Here is a 26,283-nt window from a genome sequence, read left to right on the forward strand (position 1 = left end):
AATTCATTAGAGCCTCCATATGTTTTAGAGTTGTTTTGGTTTTTTTTTTTTCTCTGCATAGTCCCACGGCTCCTCCTAGGCTTCAAAGCTCTCTCTACGCAGTGAGTGCTTAATCCCTCTCATATGTGCGCTGCAGAAACACAGTCCAACACGGCCCGCTTGGTTGCCTCCACTATGCACAGAATGCAAATATTAACATTATGGGGGCCTCCGGAAAGGACGGACATAGTTTGGATGTTCGGAGAGTTTTGTGCATCTGAGGATTTTGCAAAAGAAGACAATTTCTTTTGAGGTATTTGTTTTGGGTACAAAGTATTAATGGAGTATGAAACGGACTGGCAGCATCTGAAACTGTAATTCTGCAGTTCATACGTTAATTATAATTACAAATAATCTGACCAGAGATTCCACAGTTATTGAACTTTGACAACATGCAGCAGATGATACTTTGGCAAAAAAAAAAAACACTTTGGCAGCTCTGAGCTTTAGAAAACTGTGAAACCCAAACACGGTGACTTCACCGAAGATCTCATATTACTCTACTTTTTTTTTTTTTTCTGCTGTGGTGCTCTGCCAATTTCACGATGACAAAACGAACTGTGATGCTGGGAGATGATCCAAATTGTCTTAACATTGAAAGTAGGTCAGGAAAACATCAGGAAATACTTCTTTAATATTCATTCACAGAGATGAATTGCATCATTATCTTCATGTGCTGGGAATATTGATTTTTAAATGTACTGTAAATGCTTTAAAGACAGGAAGTGGAGCCGATGAAAGCCGCAGCACAGGCTCCACATTAACACCCTTAAAGAGGATTTAATGAGAAGCTGCTATTGCACAGCGTGGTGGTTGTTAGTTAATAACAGTACTGTACTTTACAAGTGAGATAGCAACTTACTTGTGGTCCGAGTTTTCCAACGTTTCCCATGTCCCCTTTCTCTCCCTGCAAGCAGAACACATCAAACAGTGTGCGGGTTAGCTTCCTGCAATTAGAGAGATGTCTGTCACCGTTCTACCCTGCAGCTGGCTCCCCAATCAGGATATCACAAGTGTTAAAAAAAGGAACACACACTCTTATTCCGTGGGACTGGAAAGCTTCGCTTCTTATTGGTGTGCTTGGTATGTATGTGTGATGAAAGCCTGGGGAGAACATTTTCTCTCCCCTTAATGAAGAGCATGTGTTTAACACAGTTAGGTCTCAGCTCACAGTACCATGGAGACGCTGGAAATCAGAGGTAAGCATGACGGTGTCATTTTGGATCCTCAAAATCTTGAAATCACATCGTACTTCTATCATGGCACAGCAATTGCGGTGATGGCAAAAAAAACCAATGGCAGCCCTAAACATATAGGAAGGAACAGGGTTGGAATGCCGTGGTTTGCTGTAGTAAAAACCTGAAAACAAACGTATACAGTAAAATCCTCAACACTTAAAAGTTAAAGCCAGAAGATTCTCAGGGTCAGGGTGATAAAGTTGGGTGTATTCAGTCCTCCTTAAAGCAAGTGTGAGGAACTTCCAGTGACGCACAAATGTATGTTATTCACTAAAAAGCATGATATTATGATCATTGCTAGCTGATATATTTTCTCTGAGACAACTGTTGGAGACGATTATTTGTGGGCTATTAGCCTTAAAGGCTTTATATATGCAATTTTTTGATCCAGCAGATGTCGCCCTTGAGCACCAGCATGAAACCAAAACAACTCGCGGTGCATTGTTGTGTTAGCATGCTAATGCTAGCGATCTTTATTATGCTCGTATCTTCACACTGCATGTAAATTTACCCGAAATGAGTGTGATCTAGAAACACAGTTAAGCAGTGAGTACAGTATGTTATTCTTCTTTTCTCTAGTCCCTCAATTAAATAACTTTTATACGCGAGGGGAGGAGTCAGCCGGCCGTCCTGGCGATGTAAACAAAGTGAAGATAGGACTCTGAAAACTCTGAAAACATCACAGACAGCTGGACTCAGGTGTTACACCCATTGTAGACAGTCATGACTCACAGAGTTATTTTCAGAGGATAGACTTGATTTATATTATATTTAAGTGTGAAAAATATAAAGCCTTTAATTTATATTGGAAATAAATTTGATATAGTAGAATATCACGAGATAGACAGAGGGGAGTGATGTATGGAAAATGTGCCGCAGGTCAGACTTGAACCCGGGCCGCCTGCTTAGAGGACTACAGCCTCTGTACATAGGTCGCGACCTCACCGCTAGTCCATCTGCGGCCCGCCTAATCTGTTATTTCTTTTTTGGCAACATTTTAAATGTTCACTATTAATTGAAACTGGCGCGCTCACTGTGTGTGGGGTAATGTTGGGTGATACAAGGTGCGATGTCGTAGGGACAACTGACTGAAAAAAACAACAGTGGACTAGCTTACCTCCGCTTGGGAATGGAGTGGTCTCTGAAGCGGTTGTGGGCACACTTGTGTGGGAGAGGTTAAGGGTGGAAAGGTAGGAAACGAGTGGAAAATGGCTGAAACGCGTTGGGTGTGTTCCACTCTTTTTCTTACCTTTTCACCTTAACTTAACCTTCACCCCCTTAAACGTTCCCTTGACATTTACTCCACAATTCAATGGAACTATGACTATTGTAGGTAGTTAAAAGCAAACCAAGCTCATCAAACACAGCAGCATGTTTATTTCTCCAAGATTTCTCAACATCTAGAAACTTGTCCGTTCCATATCTTTAACAGATGTGGACTGAGAAAAAAACTGTAGAAAAAAATTATACTGATTCCATCTCAAGGAAAGAAAACAAGACGCTGTGCTGAATATTAGACAATATTCAACAATACTGTGGCTTCATGTTATGTTACAGAGCTGATAACGAGGTATTTCTTAAAGAAAACGTCAGCGGTTGAAAGTGTGTTAATCTTTGAATATAACACAAAAACACAGTTACAGGAGTGTAGCAAACAGCACGGTGATTATGAGAAGAAAGTGATCTCACCTGTAGACCGTCAGGGCCAGGTTCACCTATGTAGCCTTTTCTTCCAGGTCTCCCCTACAAAGAGAAGAGGAGAGACAGTGACACACACATTCACAAACCTGCGGTCGAAAGGTACCAGAACTGAAAATGTGTATATCGCAGCTGCTTGCTTAAAGAACAGCGTAGAAAACTGTTCCATTCAAACAACTTGCAATAGGCTGAGTATTTGTGAGTGGTTGTGTATCTGGAGTTCTTACAGTAGGGCCAGCGATGCCAGGTGGGCCGAGTGGTCCTTCATCCCCCTGCAAAACACACAGCACAGCTCATCAAACACAAAGATTCTGCTCTTTCATAACGCTCTGAGTACGAGCAAACTCTACAATTAGCAGAACAATCCAGCTGTTATTCCATTCATCATCACACCACAAGTAAACTGGTCACCCTTAGAAGAAAGAAGACTTGCACTAATAATGTAAGGTAACTGCGACCTCGTGCTACTTTAGCCCCGTTTCCACCAAGCGGTCCAGTGGGTTCAGTACGCTACAGATTTATTGGTGTTTCCAAAGTCAAAAGTTGAGAATGGTACCAAAATAACGGCTCTGTACCGTCATACTACCTTCTGTCGGGTGCCAAGCCTTAGCGTACCAATCCAACCCTAAAGTCACACTGCACTCCGTTGATTGGTCGAAATAATAAATAAACAACACACAGTTACTAATTCAGACTTCAAGCAGAGAAGAGGCATTTTGAAACTTGAATAAAAATCCCTTAGGACCGGTGATGCATTAGGGTTGTATATTATTTGTCTTATTCTCTATTAGTACTACCAAAGAAAGGGTTAAATTATCGAAACTCTTCTGAGCTTCTGACCCAAACCTGTCACTGTGGTACAAAATGTAAAATAAAATAAAAAGAAAACTGGAGTACAGAGCTTGTACTTCCCACCTGTATGATTCTAGGCCTGTGGTCTCTGACTCTGTAAGACTTTGTGTGTGTAATCCGTCTGAGGTTCTGTAACTCCACAGCAGTAAAGTGTGTTTGTCTTAAGAGGGGAGAACAGTGATCAACGACATCTTCACAGTGTTTGCCCGGTCAATGCCGTAAAATTCAGCACAAACAAAAGCACCTGTGAGTGGTATGTACATCTCCAGACTTCTGTTCTTTTTTTCTTCACTGCTGGAAAACATTCAAGCTTGATTTTATAAGCACCCAATGGTAAATCATGACTTCACCCAGTGGAACATGCCCCGAGATATATGGCAGCGGAAAAAAAATCCCACTCGGGCTAAGCTGCAGTTGTTTGAAATGTGCTAACATGCTAAATGAGAAGAATTGCCTCAGACTAATGATCCAATGGAAACCCTTTGATGAGCCATATTTTCCACTTTTCTGGATCACTGAGCCAAGAACCACACTGACGGGTAGGGTTTAGTTGGGTGTTGAATCGTCTCACCTGTGTTCCTTGTGGCCCTGGCGGGCCTTGTGGCCCTCTGGCACCTTGCAAACCCTGAAGAGAACCCAAATAGATGATTCAATCAGATGAATTTAATGAATGGGTGGATAAATGGAGAAGACAAAGAGAGGCTGTTGTACCTTTGGCCCGGGTGGACCGTTGGGCCCTGGTACCCCGATGTCGCCAGGAAACCCCTTGCAAAAAAAACAAATGAGAAAAACACATTAGTCACATTACTAATTGCTTGATTTTGACACATGCTCTCTGCATCTGTGTACATTACAGGAGGAGTGGGATTATATTGCATTTAAATGATCATGAGCAGGAGCGCCAATAGCCTAGCGGTCCTTGTCGCAGCGGCCGTGGGTTCCAATCCGACCTCTGCTGCATGTCACTCCCTACTCTCTCCTCCCAATATTTCCTCTCTCTCTCTTCAGCTGTCCTATCTAATAAAGGCAAAAAAGCCCCAAAAATATCTTATATCGTAAGCAGCCTCTTGTTTTCACATAGAACAAAAGGTCATCTTTGAAAATCTTTGATAGTGATGGATTGCTGCAGAGCAGATAGAAACGGAATACCTTGAAGCATCTGCCACAACAGAATCATTCATTTCAGTGAACTATGCCTGTAAGCTGTGACCTAGGTGACCTATGGTCCTGTTGCATGACTGAGTGCAGCAGGTCTTTTCACAGACGAAAGGTGAAATGTTCAGCTTCCAATGCACAGACAAGCAGAAGACCGAGAGACTGTAGTGTGTGAAATGGATAAACTGAAATTGTGGCTTGATGAAAATAATTTATCGTTGAACTGGAATAAATGCAAGCAAGCTCTACAAGTGATTATTCTCGTTTTGATGCAAATTGTGGTTCTACTGAAAACCCTCGTTGTCTCGACTGCTCCGTTTCATAAAATCTGTCAGTTAACTGATGATAGAGCCATCTCTTCTCAACAGAATCAGACCCCCTGTCATGCTACATAGACCAAGTAAATTAAAGCAGAGGGTCGTGGGTTGAACTGCTAAATTGAATTGAATTGAATCATCTAAATTCTGAGTCGAATTTTTGAGAAAAGGGACGAGTGAAGGGGAGGTCATAGAGGGTCATCACATGACTGACATGTCAAAACATTGGCTAGGAAGATATCCTGTTTAGTAAACAGCTTAGACTTGCAAAGGAGTAAAAGGTCATGACTTTATTTATCTTCTGGTGTCTCTAAAAAGCCAAAGCAGACTAGCAAGTCCAATTCTTTATACAATCTTTATTACCAACTTTATCATCTGCGGAGCACTTATCAGAAATTTAAAGATTTTTTTGGGAGAAACTGGACAGCGGACTGAGGTAGAAATCATGGAGAGAGAGAGAGAGAGAGATGACATGCGGGAAAGGAGCCACAGGTCGGACTCGAACCTGGGCCGTCCACTTAGAGGACTGCAGCCTCTGTACATGGGGAGTGCAAACTAACCACTCGGCCACCAGCGCCCAGCAATCTGCCAGATTGTAATATTTATTGTGCACGAGAAGAATTCCCCCCCTGTGATATACGTACAGGAAATTCCACGGTAATCCCTCCATTCGTTCTCTAAGACATCACGTCAGGGATCAAAGAAGAGCCCTGCAGCGGGTCAGGTACCACGAGTAAGACGCAAAAACATATGTACAACGGGAAAAAGACGTACTTCTATAGAAGAAGGGACAAGGGTACAACTGATCTAAATACAGGGGGGGGGCAGTCAAAAAAATATATTTAAAGAAATCAAATGGGAATGTAATTGTTCAGTATTTAAAACACTAATTCAGTTACTGTTATAAAACCTGACAACCACCAGGCTTTATTTCACTGTGCAGCCTGTAACACTGAACCCTTAAGTTCATTCATCGCTGCCACTCTAGTCAATGCTCCTGCGGGTCTATTTTCGACGGTGCCCGCTGCAAGCATGCGTCAAGCTGGACAGAGTAGAATGACCCGGACAGGAAGTCAGATGAGGAAAACACTCTCATCTGGTCAATTTCAAAATAAAACACAACACATGGACTCACCGTCTTATTTCCGATCACTTAATCAACTTTAAATCAAAACAGGCGCCAAATGAACAACAAGGCAACCTCAGGAAGACAAAACAACACGTTTTTCTCTTCATGTTCCCGCGTGATCTTGTCGCTCTGCGCTCACGTTCCAAAAACGAACCCAGCGAGGCAGAGAGCGCACGCCGTCCGACGGAGCAAAACCGTGGCGACTACTGACGCGCACAGAGTACGTGGAAATGAGGCGTAAAAAGGAAAGAAAAGAAACAGCAGTATGATTTTATTGCTGCATCTGTGTTTGAGCTGGCTCTAATTTAAACCGTTTGTCACCATCTTCCCATGTTAACGTTTTTTAACATGGAACACAGGCCGTCCTGGAAAGAAGTTCATTGACCTTCCCCGACGTCGTTCTATACAGCAGGTTTGTCTGTACTGTGGTAAGAAGTGAGATTGAAGTTGTGTTTTCAGGTCAAGAACACACATGTTGTAACCAAAGCTTATCTGGGAGAGGCTTTAACTGTTCTCTGTTAACATGAGGGGATCGTGATGTGTGGTCCTGCGCCTGTTTCGTTTAAAAACTGGGAACAAATAAGTGACATGATGAACATTAAAAGTCATCGTATGTCCTACCTCTGGTCCTGGAGGCCCAGGTGGTCCTTGTGCCCCAATATCACCGATTCTACCCTGAAAAAACAAACAAACAGGAGATATTGTTACACAAACTGATCTTAAACTGGATGTTAATAATACCCAGGGGGGGAAAGTAACACATAACAAATACTCAATTTGCTGTAATTGAGAAGTTTTTTGTTTACTTAGGGGTTCATTTAAGGGGAATAATTGTACATTGTCCACACAGCATCTCTTAGCGAGTTAAATAAAAACTTTAAAATGGCCAAAAATGAGATCCAAGCCTTCCATCACCTAGGTGTGGATGGACTGGTGTACGCGGACCACCGGCGCAGAGATAAAACACAGAGAAGGAGACGAAGCCTCGCATTGAACTTAATCATAACGGTGTGTCTTTACTTTAACAACCCGATTAGAGATTCAGATTCTAGTTGTTTTTGCACTGAACAGGAAGCTACGATCCTATTTTACCTTTTAGCCCCGCCCCCCACGCCCTCAGGTATAAAAGTAAGTCATCAGTACTCAGTGCTTTTTAAACAAATTCACCTTTACTCGAGTATAATAAAGCAATTGTTCGACTTCTACATAAGTAACATTTAATCCAAGTAACTTTAATGTACACTCGTCTTGTACTCTGTTAATACCAAAGAGACATGCGCTCGCCTGGTTTACGTTGTGTACAGTGTGAACTTGTTGTTGTTGTCTGTCTTTGCACCTACAGTATACTGATTCAATGTTTATTACTTTTAATTACTTTCTTTAGCTGGTTAATCTTCTTTTTTCTCCTAAATTAAACGGGGGTAATAATACTGTTTGATGATGTCATGACAGTAGTGACACAAACTACAGAAACTGCATAGAAACTAGGTGAAAGCATCTGGATAAGTTTGTCATGAATCCTGTTGATTTAACAGTAATGCTTAATCTGAGCTTTTTTGTTGTTGTTGCTGATAGGTGGTATTGTAGTTCTCGAAACCAGTCTCGACAACACTTTATGAAGGTCTCAGTCTCACCACGGAATCCAAAGCACTTTTACTCGGCCTTGTCTCGGTCTCACACTGGGCGGACTCTGGATTTTTTAAATCAAGACCACCACTGACCGGCTATTTTCACGTCATTACTGTGATTAGAAAAAAGACTAAAAGACATATAACTTCAATTCATTCATCATTTGACTTCTACCCGCCGGTTACGGCCGCAACCTTCCCGGTGTCACAGTTTAAGTTACGCGCCCTGCACACAAGATCATGATTTTTTTCATATTTACGGTGTTGGTCTCGGTCTCGCCCCGGCCTTGGTCTTGGTCTTGACTCAGTCTAGATCCCTAAATATCTCGGTCTTGTCACAGTCTCGGAGCACTCTGGTCTCGAGTATGTCTTGTTCTCGGTTAATGTGTTCTTGACTACAACGCTAAGCAACAAGTCGTCGTTTGAAGAAACTCATTCTATGTCTCTACTCTAAAATGAGCTCAGTAAAAGTCAGTCCTGATAATCCTGAGGTGTAATGAATGTGACCGACCTGACTTCAGTTTTACGAGCCAACAAAAACAGAGTCCAGATCTCATTGTGGCTCACTGTGTTTATCCTGCTTGGTCTATAAAAGCTATAGAAAAACCTTTATAAACTGTCAGCATGCACCCACACACACGTGTAAATATAGAAACACACATAACACCTTGTACACAGGGGCACACACACTCACACTAACGTACCGGTGGTCCTGGCTTCCCTCTTGGCCCAGACGGACCCGGCGCACCAGCAGCTCCCTGAAAGACAGACGCATCACTCGAAAACGTGTCAACCAACCCTTTTGTGTTTGTTTGCTTTTATCCTCTATCCTATGAGTAATGTGCATATGTGTGTTAAACCTTACTCATATGGGAAAACTGTTATGCGGTGACTTCATGTGAATAATGTCACAACATCTGCGTTTATTTAAAAACTAATGCATTTCTTTTGGGGGAAACGTCTGGATTCATTTGTTCCTGATTTTTGGAACAACAAATGTTCCTCAACATATTCTGCTTTAGTCCAATTATTTGTCAAAGCAGGGGGTAAAAAACAGATCGCTTTAGTGACATATGGCAATAAAACATGAGTATTGAAAATGTTCTGATGGAGGTGAAATGATAGTTGATTAAAGTTGTGTGATGAGGGGGGACGTACCTTATCACCTTGGTACCCCATGTCTCCTGGGTGGCCCCGTTGTCCCACTTCACCCTGAATTTCACAGCATCATACAGAGATATAACACAACACTATTCTGCCAGTGATCACACAACATCACCACAGTTAAACACACACAGATACATACAACCTACACTTTAGATATATGGTGCACTAGAACTGTAAAAACAAGTTGTTATAAACATACAGTGTAGCTATCATGACATTAAGTAGTATTAAGATCCAAGAAATACTGTGGTGTGATATCATTCATTAACATGCAAACACACTGTGATGGTGAATTTGAGTCGTTGTTGTTGTTGTTGTTTGTGTTATCGAATTCTCAACAGGCTCGCTTGTAATTTGTCCAATTTTGCGAGCGGGACTACTGACACATTACACACAGATACACTGCAATAATATAAATATTTAGATCACCTTATCACCTTTCAATCCAGGCGGGCCAGCTCGTCCTCCTGGGCCCTGCCACGTGGACACGAAAGAAGGGAGGGAGCGCAGACGGATATTAGATTTCTAATGTGAAGATGTTTTTACAGTGCAGACTTTAACAGTAATTAGGGTAAAGTACAGAGAGATTCAAATGATTTAACTAAAGGGATAAGACAATCAGAAGCTTTCCGACCTGAAACTGCAGCCCTGGATTTGAGAACAGGCTAATCACAAGAATCAATCTGGTACCAGTGTTTAATAATCAGCTGTAAGTTCAACTATCTGAAAGAGGCTGGGATCATTCTTTTCATTTTTACACGACGTAACATAAACAGTATTTTCCGAAATGTTAAAAAAAAAATGCAGATATGGCATACAGCTGTACAGCATTTTTGGCACATCAACCCTCCTCCCTCTTTCACTGAGCAAACGTCTCCAGGTCTGCCGCTTGAGCACAACTATGAGCACACAACGATGAAGGATGAAACAGAATGACACGATGAGCCCCATCGTCATAGACACCCAATGGAGTTGTTTGAGACCAATCATTATCATTCAGAGACGATTTTTTAACCTACCTGAGGTCCCACCATACCAGGCAGTCCCCTCAGTCCCTCAGGCCCTGGGTCGCCCTGTGGAGGGAACGAAGGTACACATTGTCATTTTACAGTAAACAGTAATGCTAGCCAAGAGGCGTTGTTGACATTTTTCTATACTAACTGTTTCTGATTTCTTCTTTTCAGGGCGTAATTTACACCAACTCTTTTCTACCTTCATACAGTACTGAGCCACACTGACAGAGTTAGCAGCTGTGTTGTATTGGTCTGGGCCTGGCTAAGCTTACTTCCCCACAAGATCCACACTCATTGACAGAGGTGAGGTGATAACGGCTAGATTGAGCGGGCTGGAATGAAAACCCTTTCCAAGTAGTCTGAAAGTAAATACTGGAAACTGATATGGAGGGTTTGTGATCTTCACCATCCCAAGAGCATCAATCATGCTGTGTGGGAAATATGAATATTTATATCGGCCTTATCACAGACGACAAGAAAAAACAACATAAACGCAACAAAACAGGAACAAACGAGTACTTCATTGGCCGACATTATGAAATCCTGATATGAAAAGGAACAATATTTGGCACAGTAAAACATAGATCAGTAGGTAGACTGGGTGGACCTGATTACCCATAGGCCTGTCTAAACATCAACGTTTTTAGCTGCTTTTTGAAAGACTCAACAGAATCAAAAGAACGTAACAAGATGGGCAGGGAATTCCAGAGGATTGGTGCAATATAGCCTCAAACGCACGATCGCCACAAGTCTTAAAATGTGTCAGTGGGGCAGACAGCAGGTGTAGGGTGTTGGACCTTATTGAACGGGTATGCGAATACAGTTGAATGAGTTCTGATAAATGTTCTGGGGCCTGACTGTGAACGGCTCTGAAAGTGAGGGTGAGAATTTTAAACGCAATCCTTAAAAGACGGAAGTCTAAGTCTACGCAAGGCAAGCACATGCATCTATGTAAGAGCCACACAGAGGCACATTTAACTAATCACAACCCTGAATATGATTCCTTTGATATTGGGCCGATCTTTTTTCTATTGAAGAAACCAGCCGGCCAGCTCACTTTAATGTTTCCCCCTTTGAAACTGCAGGGGGGGCTTAAATAAAAAAAGGACTTAGGATGGAGAGAAGCCATTTTTTTCCAAATCAAATGAGAGTAAAAACTGCCTACCAACTAATATTAAAAAGAAAACAGAATGGAAATAATATGTTAAGTAAAAAGCCTGAGGTTAATTTTTTCTCATGAGTACCATCCATATAATCAACATGTCAATCTGCTGGATATGAAAAAAAAGTGCAAGTGAGTGAGAGTAGAGTGAGAGAACATGGTTTAATTTGATGTCGTCGTGCACATGTAGTCCATCTGGATCCTCTGGGGCTGGTGTGTTTGATTCTGCCTTCTCCACTGACACAAATCACATGTGCTCCATCATAGAAGGCTTTCAACAGGGAACACATGAGCAAAAGAGGAGGAGCGGAGGAGATAAGCCACAAGACTTTCCCCAGAAAAAAAAGTCTCTGGTGGGGGAGATTTGGTCCACCAACTGTCCAACACAGAGGCTTTACTCAAACTGCAGTCAAGATGAATCCTGAACACCAGGTGGTTAGAGATGATCCAAGCCATTTTCTCCCAAGATAATTGAGTCCAAGCTTGATCAAAACCAGACTGCAGCATTACTGTACCTCTTGTTTTAACAAAACCACAGTGGCCTCAGGAGATCCAACGAGACATGCAACAATATGTCAGTACCGAGTGTATTATAGACACGTTTTTTTATACTCATATACAGATACAACAGGGACACAGGCTGGCCTCAACTCACCATGTTAAAAAGATCCTTTTGTCAGCCTATACAATTTTAAACAACTGTTTCTGGTGCTCAACCCTGGTGCTCTGCATGCAGGCTGAGTGTGTCTGAGAGTGTCTGGCAGCATCACATTCTGTTGATTCACAAACTGGCAAAGACATCAAGAGCATACCAGAACGGACACTCGCTGTTCTGTTTTTGCTCTTCGATTACTTAACTAAAGTGTGAACTTTGTGTAACTGCCTTAAACAGATGAGTGAGCACAGCTTAGAGGCTCATCGTTGTTACTGACACTGGGATAGTGTTGTAGCACTTGAAATCTGTCTTGGTCTCAAGACCACTTTTTGAAGGTCTCGGTATCAAAATCATTTTTTACTCTGTCTGGTCTCGGTCTCCGACTGGATGGACTCCAGATTTTAAATCAAGACCGGTCAAGACCACCATTGACAGGTTATTTTTCCACTCCATTTCTGTGATTGGAAGGAAAATACACCTTTCTAAAAGACCAAATAACTCATAGCTTCATTTTTGTCCCCCGGGTTACGAACGCAACCTTCCAGGTGTCACGGTCTAACTGAGTGCACAGTAGTTGATGATTTTTCAGTGATATTTATGGTCTTGGTCTTGGCTAAGGTATCGGAGCACTCTGGTCTCGGGTATGTCTTGGTCTGGGTTAGTGTGGTCTTGACTACAACACTACACTGCGAAATGGAAACATGTTGCAGGTTTAGATTTTTTCCAGAAATGAATGTCCCGTATAAAACCTTCTAATTCAAACCAAATAACACCATTCATCCATTCAGAGAAACCTGTCACGAGTCCCAATATCTTCTGTTCATTGAAATGTTACGAAAACAAACTATGACAGGAAACCTTTGGCTAACTTACAGCAGCCTGTTAGCATGTGTGCACATTCTGTCAAACCAAATAAGTGATCATTCTGACTTCTGTCTGAGACAACATTTGTTCTGGTTTAGAGTTTGGATACCTACCTGAAGTACTAACGACATTTAAAAAGAACATATTTGACATTTCTGTGAGCGCTCCTGAGCTGGTGGGCGGGGGCTGCCTTGCTCAAGGCCCACCAGCAATGCTCAGAAGTGATCTGGCACCTCTACTGCTATCAGACCAATTTCCAGATTTGGTCTGCACGAACCCAAGTCCCTACAGACTGAGCTACCCATAATGAAAGCATTAGAAAATTAAAATGTGATTAGCTTGATTTTCTCTATTATGTGATTTCACCACAAGTGCTACCCTCTCTGGGATAAAGTTCTTCTTCTATTCCAATAACAAGTCAAAGGTAGTGTCTGCATGTTTCAGGTCTCTGCCTGCAGTAAAGATAAATTACAGCCAGTTGCTCAAGTGAAGCCTCAGCCATCCAGATGTGTCTTGCACACACAGTGTGACCCTTGAAACACCCTAATAAATCCCCATGCTGTGAGAACAGCTAACTAGTGTAAATGAAGCTTGAAATGATGGCACGGGGGAACATGAAGGTTACAGTTGTATCCATGTTGCTGACATGAACAGGGAGGTGTTTAAGAGGCCACTGTGAACTGAGACATTTAAAAAAACAGTACAGTAAAAAGACAGCAATGCTCTCTATTAGACCTCTGACACTCTCGAATGTTTTTTTGTTCTCACAGAAGTAAAAAGGCCTCGAAGTGTGGGAGGGATATGCCGAAATTGTGAATGAATTGAAGTTATTCTTTCTTTTAGAAATAGGGGGTTTCCTTCTAATCACAGTAATGATGTGAAAAAAGGCTGATCAGTGGTGGTCTTGACTGGTTTTGATTTAAAATCCGGAGTCCCCCCAGTCTGAGACGGAGACAGGACTGAGTTGAGACCAAGACCGATTTCAAGTACTACAACACTAGATCTTGTAAGCAGCTTGTCTATCAGATACACTTTGTCACTGTAGATTTGAGGCACTGTATTACTAAGACATTAGATTAGAATCCCATTTCAAACCATCTGCAGATACAGTATGTCTTGGATTTCCAAAACTTGAATTTCATGTTGTAGTTTTTCTCAAATTAATCTATCTGGATATCAAAAAAAAACAAACAGATTGGGCAGGCTGTTGGAATAATCCTTACAGTATCTACTGGGGAAAAGATAAGTGTGTCACCATAGGGATATTAATCCAAAGAGATAAAATATAATGGCTGTAATGAGCTTGGCCTGGGTAATATTTGATATTGTATTAACGTTGGTATTTTCGCAATGCAATTAAAATACTCGCTCTGTTCTCTGTAACGTGTTTTTTTTTTTTATATTGTAACTTTTGGAGCTCCTGGACTTCATTGGCTCTGTCAAGCCCATTGTATTAGTAGTGTTCAAGACCCTTGGCATTTAGCCAAGATGTTTGGATTACGAAGGCCAGCCTTGATATATTTATCTCTTCTGAAAGTGTGTGGATAACTCTGACCTCATTCACAGGATGAAATGTGCTGCTGCCACTAGAAAACACAAAGCCCTGGCTCAAGTTCTGCACATTCTGCAATTCATCAGTCAAACACCAAAGCTAACTGCTAGAGACAGAAAGATGACAGACGAGCCACCTGTGATACAAGTTAAAGGAGCGCTGTGAGCTAAATGAATGACACATCAAACATCTTGCGTATTTCCCATGGTGTATGTAAAACTGATAGAGAGACAAAAATCATATAAAAAGTCAAAACTCACCCTCAGACCAGGAAAGCCGCCAATGCCAGTCCCACCAACAGGCCCCTGTGAAACATCACAGCAACATCCTAAGTACACAGGACAGGACACTTACAGTACTGCAACCTGCTACACATCCAAGCCTACAACGGAGACGCTCTCAGTGTTTAAGGACGCAAACTTAGTTGATCTTAAATCCTAAAATTATTCTATCAAGGCTAAATTGTAATTGACAACAAAGTGGCTGCGTGACCCGGCTGTCAGCCCCGTCTATCTTCACGACTTTTACCACAAGAGACCATACATTTCTTTTAATATTTCTTGGCTTTTTTTATGGATATTAAGATTTATTTGTTTTACAAAAAAAGGGTAGAGAGGCGTGTTCTCAACTGTAAATAAACATAATGTAAACATATTAAAAACTCTTAATCATACAGGTCCGTTTGCCAAATTCACAGGTTTCATTAAGGGTGTTACAAGTTATCATAAAACTAATTTACACAAACAAGGGGTCATTAATCTCAATATAGGCTACAGCGCAGAGAGAGAGAGAGAGAGAGAGAGAGAGAGAGAGAGAGAGAGAGAGAGAGCGAGAGAGAGCGAGAGAATGATGGATTGTATTATTAACATGTACCTTTTTCCTACTATATCCAGAGGATGGTTTTGGGTGTCTTTTAAACAAGTTGTCGGGGGTTAGGGCTTATCAGAAAATGATTGTATCATGTATTGTATTATGAACGGTTACTTAGTTTACATAGGGGGAAAGAACAACTCTCCAGACACAGGGAGACAGAGAGAATGAAAGACATGGAGACAAAGGGAGAGAGAGATCATACCAGAAGAACTATCGCCCTTAACCTGGTGTTATCTAAGTACCTACAAAATACAGTTGCCGTACTTTTGTTTTAATGACTGAAACATATTCTACCGATATATTTTGCACATACAAGGTCAATGTACCTCTCTAAATATAATTTAATTGTCTATTTTGGCCGAACTCCATGCGCAGTTTGCGTTATATATAGGCAAGCCTTCTATTCTCTAGATTTTCTGCACTTGAGGCCCGTGTGACACGCCTGAGACGCGCTGTTTCTTGTTTGACAGTTTTATGTGTAAAACATTGTTTTCGTTTGAGTTTTTGAATAATTGACTTATCACACTTCCTAAGTGGTGGCTAAAGTACCCAAGAAGAACAAAAAAAGGAAGTGCTGTGCATGTGTACACAATGTCAAGAGAGACAAACAGCAACAAGCAGGAGGACTGTACCTCTATAAATGGAGGACAGAATGGTGAATGACAGACAAAAGAAGAAGAAATGACAGGACAAATAGAGAGGACAGCTGAATTCATAAGGAGGCCGACAAGAGATCTCACCTCATCGCCATCAGGACCAGGTGGCCCCCTCTCCCCAGCATCGCCCACCACTCCCTGTGAGGGAAGTAGACATTCAGTTACATCAGGGAAACCACCAAACCACCAAGGATGTTCCCCTCTAATCATAAAGCACTTTGATTACATCTTACAAACATTAAGAGTTATGTTCGTTGCAGCTTGTTAACATAACATTCAAACTGGGCCCCTCGTCCTGGACTCGCGGTCCGTAAAGCTCACCCTCACTGCAGGAGATAGTGTGTACATTTACTGATTGTAGCTACGCTGCAAGCTACCGCCTGCTGGAACGAGCTAACCGACAGTAATTGGCACCTGCCTGTCCAAAAAGAAAGCAGACCAAGTCCACATCCACGGGTGAAAGTCGACACAATGTTCCACCATTGTTTTTGGAATGAGATTTATCCACTTAACGTTTCGCTTCCCACTGCTATGGGAGCAATTCCTGTAGCAGTGGGATCAAAACACTGATCGTAATGCTTAGTAATGTTGGGCACTTCACGTAGCAGCCTCTGCCATCAGTGGTGAATGTAGTTTGAATGGATGAATGTGACATGTGATGAAAAAGATCAGAAGACGAGAAAAGCGCCATACATACATTTGATCCAACTGGCCAGACATCGCTCAATACTCAAGAATGAAACACACTGGGCTGCCAGCCTGCCTGGCAACCTCGACAGAGCGAAGCTAAGACGTTAACTTTTCAAGAGTGAAGGCCCAACCTTGACATTCCATCTGTCAATATCTAAATCCAGCAGGGCTTAATCTTTAATGCCACCCCTGAAACAATCTTGCCATTGCACGACCTGTGCCTAAATATATTCCATCAAACATTTGCAGGATGAGTATCTACACATCTTACATATCTTCCTTTGGGGCCAGGTTTTCCGATTGGACCAGGAATTCCCTAGAAAAGAAAAAAACAAGTAGATCAATTATTAAGTCTGGGGAATTCTGCCATCTGAGTTATAACAAGTTCTGGTCATTGCAGTAAAAGAAAGTTCAGTTCATAAAACACTGAAAAGTCTCCTTTTTTATATCTGAAATGATGTAGGGAAACTGTTTCCTATCAGGCCTTGGAGCAGCATAGAAAGATTATGAGTACTGTATAGCTCGTTGGAAGCCAGAAAGCATGAACTGTTTTATCATCAATGTTATATTTAATTTGCCACAAACCAAATTGGTGTGTGCACCCCATGACCAAAGGGAAAAGACCAGGATTTCCTTGATTCTAAAAGCCTGAAATAATGAGTGGCATCATTCAGACCTAGCCTAAGTGGAATATATACTCTTAACTACTGATAATAAAGGACAACAAGCAAATAATCACATGAAAGCATCTTAAAAACCTCGATCAGAGAGGAAACAAGTTCATACAAAGGAAGATTTTTAAAAATGGAGGGGGAATCATGAAGAAGACAGTATAAGGAATACATGTGAAATGTATTGGGAATAAACGTAGATGCATCAGCACAGACATTGATAATTGATAATGAAGACGTTGACTTCATGTGCACTGACTACAAAAGAAACATCACTCACTCTCTCCCCCTCCAGACCTGGTGGTCCAGCGATGCCAGGAGGCCCAATGAAACCCTGAAAACAAGCAAATGTTTCACGTCACAGTATTAAAAGTACCAAATGTTTGTTTGTACATTTCTCTAATTAATTTTGAACCAAGTTACAGTTTGTTCCGTCTTGTTTTATTTAGAACTAACTGTGGAAGTTGTTACAGTTCAAACCAACAATAATGAAAAATAAAAAGCACCACAGAATCTCATAATTTGAAAATATTCAGGAGCATGTTTGACATGTTTCCAATGACATAAAGCAAACCCAAAATGTCCCAACACGACTGATTTAAAGAAGCAGGCAGGTCTTCTTGCCACCATTTATTATTCTCAAGCCCTGAGTATACTTGTTTTTAACTACACGTATGCAAACGCATGCCATCAGCCTTACATATCCTGGTTTGGAGCGTTGGTTGTGCACGTCCTCAGAAATGAACACTAAGCGTCTGCGAGATGCAGTGTGCATATTACCACTAGGGGCGGTGTAGAGTTGTATGATGATGAGACGGGAAACAACAACATCGGAGGCACCAACAATGGAGGAGAGTTAAGAAGGAAAGTTAACAGATCGAGTCCACAACTACCTGAACTATGACTGATGTTTCATTGCCGTTGCAGAGCATTCAAAGATCATCTCTACTTGGGTGTTTTACGCTGTCTGATTGATGTGGTGCTCCCTCTAGAGGAATCCTCCAGTAACAGGCGTTGCACATAGGCAAGTATGTGAACGTTTCCTTTCGCGACGCAGCAGGTTGTCTACACATAGGCGTGGTTCAAAAGCAACTATATTTGAGCCCTTATTCTTCATGTGTTCTGCTGTATCTGCTACTTCTTCTTCGTTTGTTGTTTAAGAAGTTAGCAAACAGTTTTGAGCATGATCGCCACCTAGGTCGAGATGTGGATACTACAATGTGTGACTTCCTTTTTTTCTCCACTCAGATGTATTGATCGCACCAAACCGTGATGGTTTCCGAAAAAAAATACAAATACTGTTGCAATCCTATTGTTTAAATCTATGTTTACTTGCTAGCATTGTTCTCCGTTCATATATGAGCTGCTATGTGTCTTTTCAGATTGAAAGCAGTACTTCCAATCTGTTGTGGTGTTTGTTTACTGTCTCAGTAAACAGGAATGTGTTGGCTGTATCAATCGCAGCAATTTTAATCCAACACATTCAAGTCATTGTATATACTTGAGGTTGTCGAAATAACTGGGTATGTGCTAGCTGTTACAAATAAAGGCTTGTCATATTACAATTGGTTGTGCATTGTTAGCTAATCTTTATTATACTACTGTTTATAGCTGCCTTCTGAAAGAAAACAAGGCAATAAGCTGGCTGTCATTCTTTTTTCCACGGTGGATTGGCATAGGACAAATATCTCAGCAATCTGTAGAACCCAGTCCCTCCCTCATTCCTTCTTGTTTCCTCATATCTTATCATTACCCCTTTCACTCTGCCTCTTCTCTCACTAGCATATTTGACCCCCCTTCAGTCTGCTTCCATACTCTTTGTCTCATTTCCTTTTCTCTTTTTTTCTCCTGTCTTATTGAAGATATGCTTGCTGAAGAATTAACTATCGTAAAAAGAACCAGTCAGCTTTTTTTTTTTTTAGAGACAACACCAATCACCCACAAGTAGTTTCAAATCAGGTAGCATGACAGAAATACAACTCAGATCCCGGGCACGCTCTCTGGAGGGAAGCCTGACAGCCTGACACTGTCCTAATCCTTTCAGGAAATGAAGTATTCAATCCAGAGCTGCTGAAGAAAACAGGGCAGAGAGAGAGAGAGAGAGAGAGAGAGCAGAGAGGTACTAGTACTTACACGGACACCTTTAGGCCCCGGGTTACCTTCTGGCCCCGCTGAGCCCTGCAACAAAAGAAAGAATCTGATGAGGAGGACCTATTGTCGCAGTAGATGATCGCTGAGGTATTTCACACGTTAAGGAAAAAGGAAAACATATCGTATGTTGAATGGCTTTAAAAGAGAAACCAGCAAGCTTGACTGACAGCTAGGGGAAAAAGCACATGTTTTTTTTTGTCCTTGTCAACACTACTGGCGGTGCATATGGTTGGAAGTCCACAGAATGATGCATGAAGACAAGTCAGTGGTAAATGGTATTGATGTAAAGGTTACTGTCAATGGGCAGTGCTGGAAAAATATACTCTTAACAAATTATTTTCAATACTAAGCAAAGTGCACAGTGAAGCAGAAAGCAGTTTGCAATGACATAGTTATTAATATTATCACTGTGTTTTTTCTCTGCAGATATCTTGATAGAGCAACGATGGCGGAACTGGAAGCGTATTTTTGTATTTTTCACTGCACCTGCCTGCCAGGGTAACCTGCAGCCCCTGCCTCCCCTGGTTGGCCTGGTATGCCCTGCAGCAGAGAGACAGAGAGAATGGATCAACGTTAATAGGGAGATTAGATGCAATGGATAAAGTGAAAGAGGAGACTCAAAGAAACACCACTGCCAGCAGCGGAAGAATAAAACAAGCACTGTTCATTCTGGAAAGCCTCCACCAAGACAAGCCCGTCTATGAACTGTGTCTTTCTGCTCCCCTTCAATCCACCCCTCAGTGAACACGTTCTTTAATGACAAAGAACATTTAACTTATTCTCTGATGCAGCACGGATTTCTGTTACCCAACAAATCATAGGGCTTTTCAATAATCTTCATAATCTGCTGACATTCACCATGATGGTCTCACAGGAACGAGATGTATCTGTCTAGGTATGACAAACATGAATCTGACATTTGCGTAAATATAAAATGATAAACATGACAACACTACACCTGTGTGGCCAATGCATATTCCTCTTCAGGTGACACAATCTCATTATTTCATACTCAAACAAAAAAGATAAAGACTTTATTTCCCTATTATTTCCGATAGTAATAATCAAACATATGAATTTCTTTTTTACGAGTGCTTAGAGCCGTCTGACTCGGACTAATATAGGCAATCTGTGAAAAGGAGGTTGTTAAATATTTTGCATTTTGATGAGGCGATGAGTTTTTTCCGTCAAGGAGCGGAGGACACATGTGGAATTGAAGAAAACACAGAAAGGGTAACACATACATAACTGTATGTATACGTATGTGCAAATATGCATATGTATCTTGATGTATTTTGCTGGAGTATGAACTTCTATCAGTGGTATAAGAGATGCAGGTATGTGTCTCCAATCATCATCTTTGAAATAAATAGCAACTGACAACTGGTGTATCAAAGTGTGTCTCTGGAAAGACACACACAGACACAAACAAGCAGAAAAACAAAGTAACACTCACTTGTTCTCCTGGTGGTCCTACTGGCCCTGGATAACCTTTAGGACCCTTGAAAGAAGAATAAAACAAAAGTAAGTCTTTCACACATCACAGCATGGTGGTGTTTGAGTACAACTCCTCAAGTCTTCGGGTAAAATCCTCTGGGGAACATGAATGTGTATCCCATACGTTTTATGGGATTTACAGTAAATTAGCAGCAGTATGATGTTGTGGAGTATTTCAGGCCATGCTGTTAGCATAGCTTAAAATGTAGACAGCAAGAAGAACAGTCGTGAAAATTATTATTATATTTCAAGAGGGCCACTCAGGATTCTGTTACTACTCTAAATGTCCAAGAGGTCACCATAAATAATCACTGCACTGGTCCGATGTGATTCTGGTGTAGGATCATTCTTACTGGAAAATCCCATACTGCAAGAGTTGCCTTTAAATTCTGAGTGATTGGCAGAGGGGGGGGGGGGGGGGGGGGGGTTAGGGTTGGGATGGGGTTGATCATGGCAATGTGGTACGAGTGAAAGTAAATGATAACAAAGCGTTGGACATGTTTCAATATGTCAGTCTCTATTCAACAAAAGGTTTTTTTCTTTGACTATTATCCCATTGGTCGTATGTAGTGTTTCCAGTTAACAGCCTGTCAACCAGTTTGGGTTCAGACCAATATTAAGAGCTGTTGACGATATTAACACATAAAAACTTCAATTAGATTAACAGCTCGCTTATTCTACTCCAATGTGAATTCTGTCAAACAGCCAAATTCCACATTTGGTTAAAGAGGCACTTCTTCTCTGTAAACTAAACAGGATTTATTGTTTGGTAAATCAGGGCTTTCTCTCTAAAGCCGCTTTTATTTTTTTCCTTTTGACATGCTTATCAACAACAGATGTTTACCGCTCCAACACATAAGGTCAGGTCCGGGTCAGTATCTTTTCGGGCCAGTGTGAGGCGTTCTTGAACGGCACCATTGACTCCCGTCTTGTGCTTCCGAGGTTGTGACACATGAACCTTCACACTCAATAAAAAGGCCCACTTGGGGGTAAAGAGCACAGGTCCCCACAGCCAGTCATTTCCTCTGAAAATACTTGACGGGCCACAGTTCATGTGCTGGATATATTAGGTTCAGCTACTGCAAACACTGGGATGGCCTCCTGGGAGAGAAGGTGAAGGCCAGCTATGTGAAGGCTAGACTTGGAGCTTCAATAAGAGGCTACCTGGACATCTAACATCGGGCCATGTTGGCTGAAGTACAAACAAAATCTAAAGCAGAGTAGGGGTCTGCTCTGTATCAAAAAAGACACAAAGTCAATGTAGGCAAAATCTATGTTTTCTTGCAAGCAAAGCAGTTAACTTTAGGGGCGGGACAAACCATCAATATTGCAAAATTCCCCCGTTCAGACTTGTGTGATACACCTATCGAATCGAAGGAGCTAAATATTGGTATTATAATACAAACAGGGCGCTCAAATAGATTTCCCTGCCAATTTGACTCACCAGCTCACTTCTTCATGACTCCTCACTCTGGCACTTATGACATGAATTAAAGTGTAATTATATGCAGGTTTGAAAATGAAATGTATTTGCATATTTGTGTGACAATACAATAATAAATTAATCCAATGTAGAAATGGGGAACCCTCAATTTGCATTGCTATATCCCTCCTCTAATCTTTTTTTTTGTTTTTGTCTGTTTTTATATATATATATTTATTTCTATTTATTTTATTTTATCTCTCTCTTATTTCATTGATTTGATATGTATGTTTGTGTATTAATTTCTAGACAGAAGATGTTGCTGCTTCTTTTCTTGGGTTTATTTTTTTTGATTCATTCAACATCTTATGTTGAAAACATGTTTGTTCAAATGAAATAACCAATGCAGCAACTCTTTGAGAAAAAAAAAAAAAAAATTGGAAGTTAATTTGCCAAAGTTGACAGCGGGATGAAAGATAATCAGACTGATTGTGAGTTTTCATTATATGATTGTTATTGCAATATATCAATTAGTGCAGAATCGTTATATTGTGATATTATCGTTATTGTGTGTCATATATCAGGTATCATTTCACGAGTTACCCTGTGATTCTCACCTCTAGTTAGCGTAATATTTTATAACAACAGATGCAGAACTTGACTGGCTTGTGAGCATGGGAACATGTGCACACTGCCTGAAAGGAGGTCAGTATCCTGCGTTTCATTGTGAGCAGTGTCCATGAAATTCTCCATCCTACAGCGTTACAATTGCTGACCCAAGGTGGCTTGGGATACTGTGCATGTCATTGACCCGCTGACCCCCGGGCAGGGTGCCTTTCCTCTTTGGGGTGGCCTTTGACCTTTGACCTCCAAGGCGATCAAGTTTAAGGGAGATGGAAACATGGCCATCTCTAAAGCTTTTACTGTGAGAGAGGGGCATTAGCACAGACAGGTATATATAGCGAGACAGAGGTATGTGAAGGCAGTAAAAAAAAAGACTCCGAACTGTTTTCAACTGAGAGTGCTTTGAGCGCAGCGTCAAAAAAACAGCTGAGGGTGTTTTCTGAAAACGCCAAACTACATTGGTTTTGTCTTGAAAGTGTGCGCTGCCGTCACAAAAAGAGCTGTCTGTGGAAACCCTCATTCTGTTTGTGTGTGTGTGTGTGTGTGTGTGTGTGTGTGTGTGTGTGTTTCACATGTGTTTGTCTGCATGGTCTTAACTTCTAAACAAAGCTTTCAATTGTATGAACAATATAAAACATGAATAACATCCGTCCGCCCTGGATCAATAAAGGGGATTTGAAGACGATAATAAAGAGTTTTAAAAAAAGGAAACTTCATTTGAAACAAAAGAACAAGCAGCAGTCCAACAGACTTCTCAGCAAACTGAGCTTCTTGACTTGGACACGTCATAAATGATCCATTCTGATGGATTCTGGGTTTTCAAAGAACATTTTTGTTATAAGCATCTTCTAGTTAAATATACTAAATCTTACCGTTGGCCCTTGAAATCCATCCTGACCAGGCAGACCTGGTGGACCTCTGTCACCCTATAAAAACAAAAATACATTTAAGTAACACAAGACTTGCCACTTTACTATCTGAAAAGAGAAGACAAATAAGAGAAAGAAAGACTGATAGAGTATGTAGGAAGGCAGAGTATCATTGATGAGTCATAGACCTCAGACAAGTATTCTTGGAAAGAAAACTTACTGCATTTATTTAGCTCTCTGCAAACTATTATATTCATTTAGTTTAAATTACTTAACACTGAAAACATGTTTATTTTCTTGCAGAAAAAAAAGCTAATTCAATTTTTTTCTCATGAATGAAAAATGAACAACAGAGCGATGGTTGGAAGACCTCGTTATTTAGGATGACAGTAAAAGTGATCATGTTTATCTTCTGCAAAGAATAGTCCATTTTCCATATGTGAGTTATATGGAGAGTCAAGAAGAGCTTTTCTACTTTAGGCAGTATCTACCGTCTAATTAATATTAATGATGTCTCAAGCTGCTACTAAAAAGAAACATATGTGAAACAATCAGAAACAAATCAGATAGGACATGAGCTGAGAGGGTGAATGGAGGTAAAGAGACGCTAACGACTACAAACTGAAAGACTTGTGAAGAGTGATGAGAAATCTGCAATCATCAGTGAGGCTGGCTGCAGGATGCATTTATATCTCTAAGGTCACATGCTTCAAGTTTAGTTTGATTCTCTTTAAATTCTGACTTTTGATGGGAGTTTTATGAGTGCCGACAGCGTTTTAAAGTTGAAGAAGAAAGATACACTTGGAGCTTAATTGGTTCAAGACATGTCGGAGCGCTGCTCAGGAAAATCATTACTGTGATGATGTTAAAGAGACGGGGATGAGTAGAGAGTAAGAGGAGCCAGCTGTTGTGAGGCCAGACAGATCAGTGATAGGAGCATGAGTCAGAAATGCAGAGAGGGAGTTTAAAGGAAGTTTCTTAATTGATTAAATGGGATGAGGAAAACCAGATTGTCAACATGGTGAATTAACTGTAACAAATAAAAAGGAAACGCAAAAAGGAAGGGCATGAGAGAAATGCAATAAAAAAATAAGACAACGTCGGAGAAACATAGAGAGGAATAATTGGGACGTGATTTTACCTTCTCTCCTGGTAGGGCCTGGCCTGGGGAAGAACCGGGGTCCCCCTTTGAACCCTGGAACAGAAACGGGATCACAGGGTTAGGGCATCTTAAACAACACACTGAAGCCGTTTTCACATGTGCACACCGGATAATATCTAGATAATTACAGGAGGACTTCTCCGGAGATTCTCCCGACCTAGCCGTTCACATATGCTCCTCACAGCGGGGGACTTTCCCTGTCAGAGGGGAGGGGGGCTCGGGGGATTTCCCGAGGTAAGACGTGACGTAAATAAACAACGCGGAAGTAGCGGCCGAAGCAACAGAGTCCGCTACACGACGTTATAATGAGAATATTTTCCTTTATATCAATGCTATGTGTAATCCAATGGAATGACAACATCCACAAAAGAGAGGAGAACAACATACTGACGAACAGAAAACAGAATGCAGACGCTTAATTAGAGCACGGAGATCGTAGTGGTCGCGTGCAGACACTTTAGCCGGTCACTATATAAACGTCATTCTCTTTCTATTGGCTCAAATTGAAATCTCCGGAGTATATGCTGACGCGTTCAGACGTCAGCTCACTCGGATTTTCTGCGGATAAAATAAGAGGGGTCTGGCCGGAGAAACTCAGGGTAAAGACCAAGCGAAAAATGTGGCTGTTTGCGTTCACACATAGACTAAAGAACCTCCGGGTAGACTAATCTGCAGAGTTTTTCAGGAGATTTCTCTATGTGTGAAAAGGGTTTTACAGACAGAACTCAGTCATGGATACACTTCCCATTAAAAACTCTGAAATGAAACCTACTGTCAATACAAGCGTTATTTTATTATAACTGGAAGATTTTGATCAGGAGAAGTTTGCAAATCAGGAATGATCAACTTTGCACATACACAAAGAAATATGAGGACGAAAGTACATTATAGGAAGAATGTGAGACTTTTTTTGCTCCAGTAGATGTCGCCCTTGAGCACCAGCATGAAACCAAAACAAACTGCTTGTTTGGCGACATCCTCCGCTACCCAGAAGCCTCCGCCCTCCTCCAGCGACACACCTCCAACTCATTAGGTTCTTCACTTTGGGTGAACCCATGTTCCAGTTACAACTCGGACAAGCAACACTGACCCCTCCAGGTGTACTTGCTTTGTAAGCTAAATACCAGACGATAACAACAATACATGATCGTTTGCACGCCAAAATAACATGCTAATAAACACAATAGTTACATCTTAA

The 26,283-nt window shown here is 41.3% G+C and overlaps 1 protein-coding gene across 2 annotated transcripts in view; it reads right to left on the reverse strand.

Annotated features, from left to right (window-relative positions):
- Positions 1-26,283, reverse strand: part of LOC132970650 (collagen alpha-1(XXIV) chain) — a 99,013-nt gene that overhangs the window by 43,618 nt on the left and 29,112 nt on the right. For both annotated transcript variants that reach the window (XM_061034503.1, XM_061034504.1), the window contains exons 6-24: positions 25,065-25,118; positions 23,927-23,980; positions 20,967-21,011; positions 19,997-20,050; positions 19,493-19,537; positions 17,640-17,693; positions 16,960-17,004; positions 16,083-16,136; positions 14,730-14,774; positions 10,243-10,296; positions 9,653-9,697; positions 9,215-9,268; positions 8,761-8,814; positions 7,050-7,103; positions 4,539-4,592; positions 4,399-4,452; positions 3,203-3,247; positions 2,967-3,020; positions 902-946 (exon numbers count right to left, since the gene is read on the reverse strand). In XM_061034503.1, coding sequence (XP_060890486.1) covers positions 902-946; positions 2,967-3,020; positions 3,203-3,247; positions 4,399-4,452; positions 4,539-4,592; positions 7,050-7,103; positions 8,761-8,814; positions 9,215-9,268; positions 9,653-9,697; positions 10,243-10,296; positions 14,730-14,774; positions 16,083-16,136; positions 16,960-17,004; positions 17,640-17,693; positions 19,493-19,537; positions 19,997-20,050; positions 20,967-21,011; positions 23,927-23,980; positions 25,065-25,118 — 963 coding nt within the window. The remainder of the gene's footprint in view (positions 1-901; positions 947-2,966; positions 3,021-3,202; positions 3,248-4,398; positions 4,453-4,538; positions 4,593-7,049; positions 7,104-8,760; positions 8,815-9,214; positions 9,269-9,652; positions 9,698-10,242; positions 10,297-14,729; positions 14,775-16,082; positions 16,137-16,959; positions 17,005-17,639; positions 17,694-19,492; positions 19,538-19,996; positions 20,051-20,966; positions 21,012-23,926; positions 23,981-25,064; positions 25,119-26,283) is intronic.

The sequence above is a fragment of the Labrus mixtus genome, chromosome 3 (genome assembly GCF_963584025.1).
Source record: "Labrus mixtus chromosome 3, fLabMix1.1, whole genome shotgun sequence".
NCBI classification, from domain to species: Eukaryota; Metazoa; Chordata; class Actinopteri; order Labriformes; family Labridae; genus Labrus; species Labrus mixtus.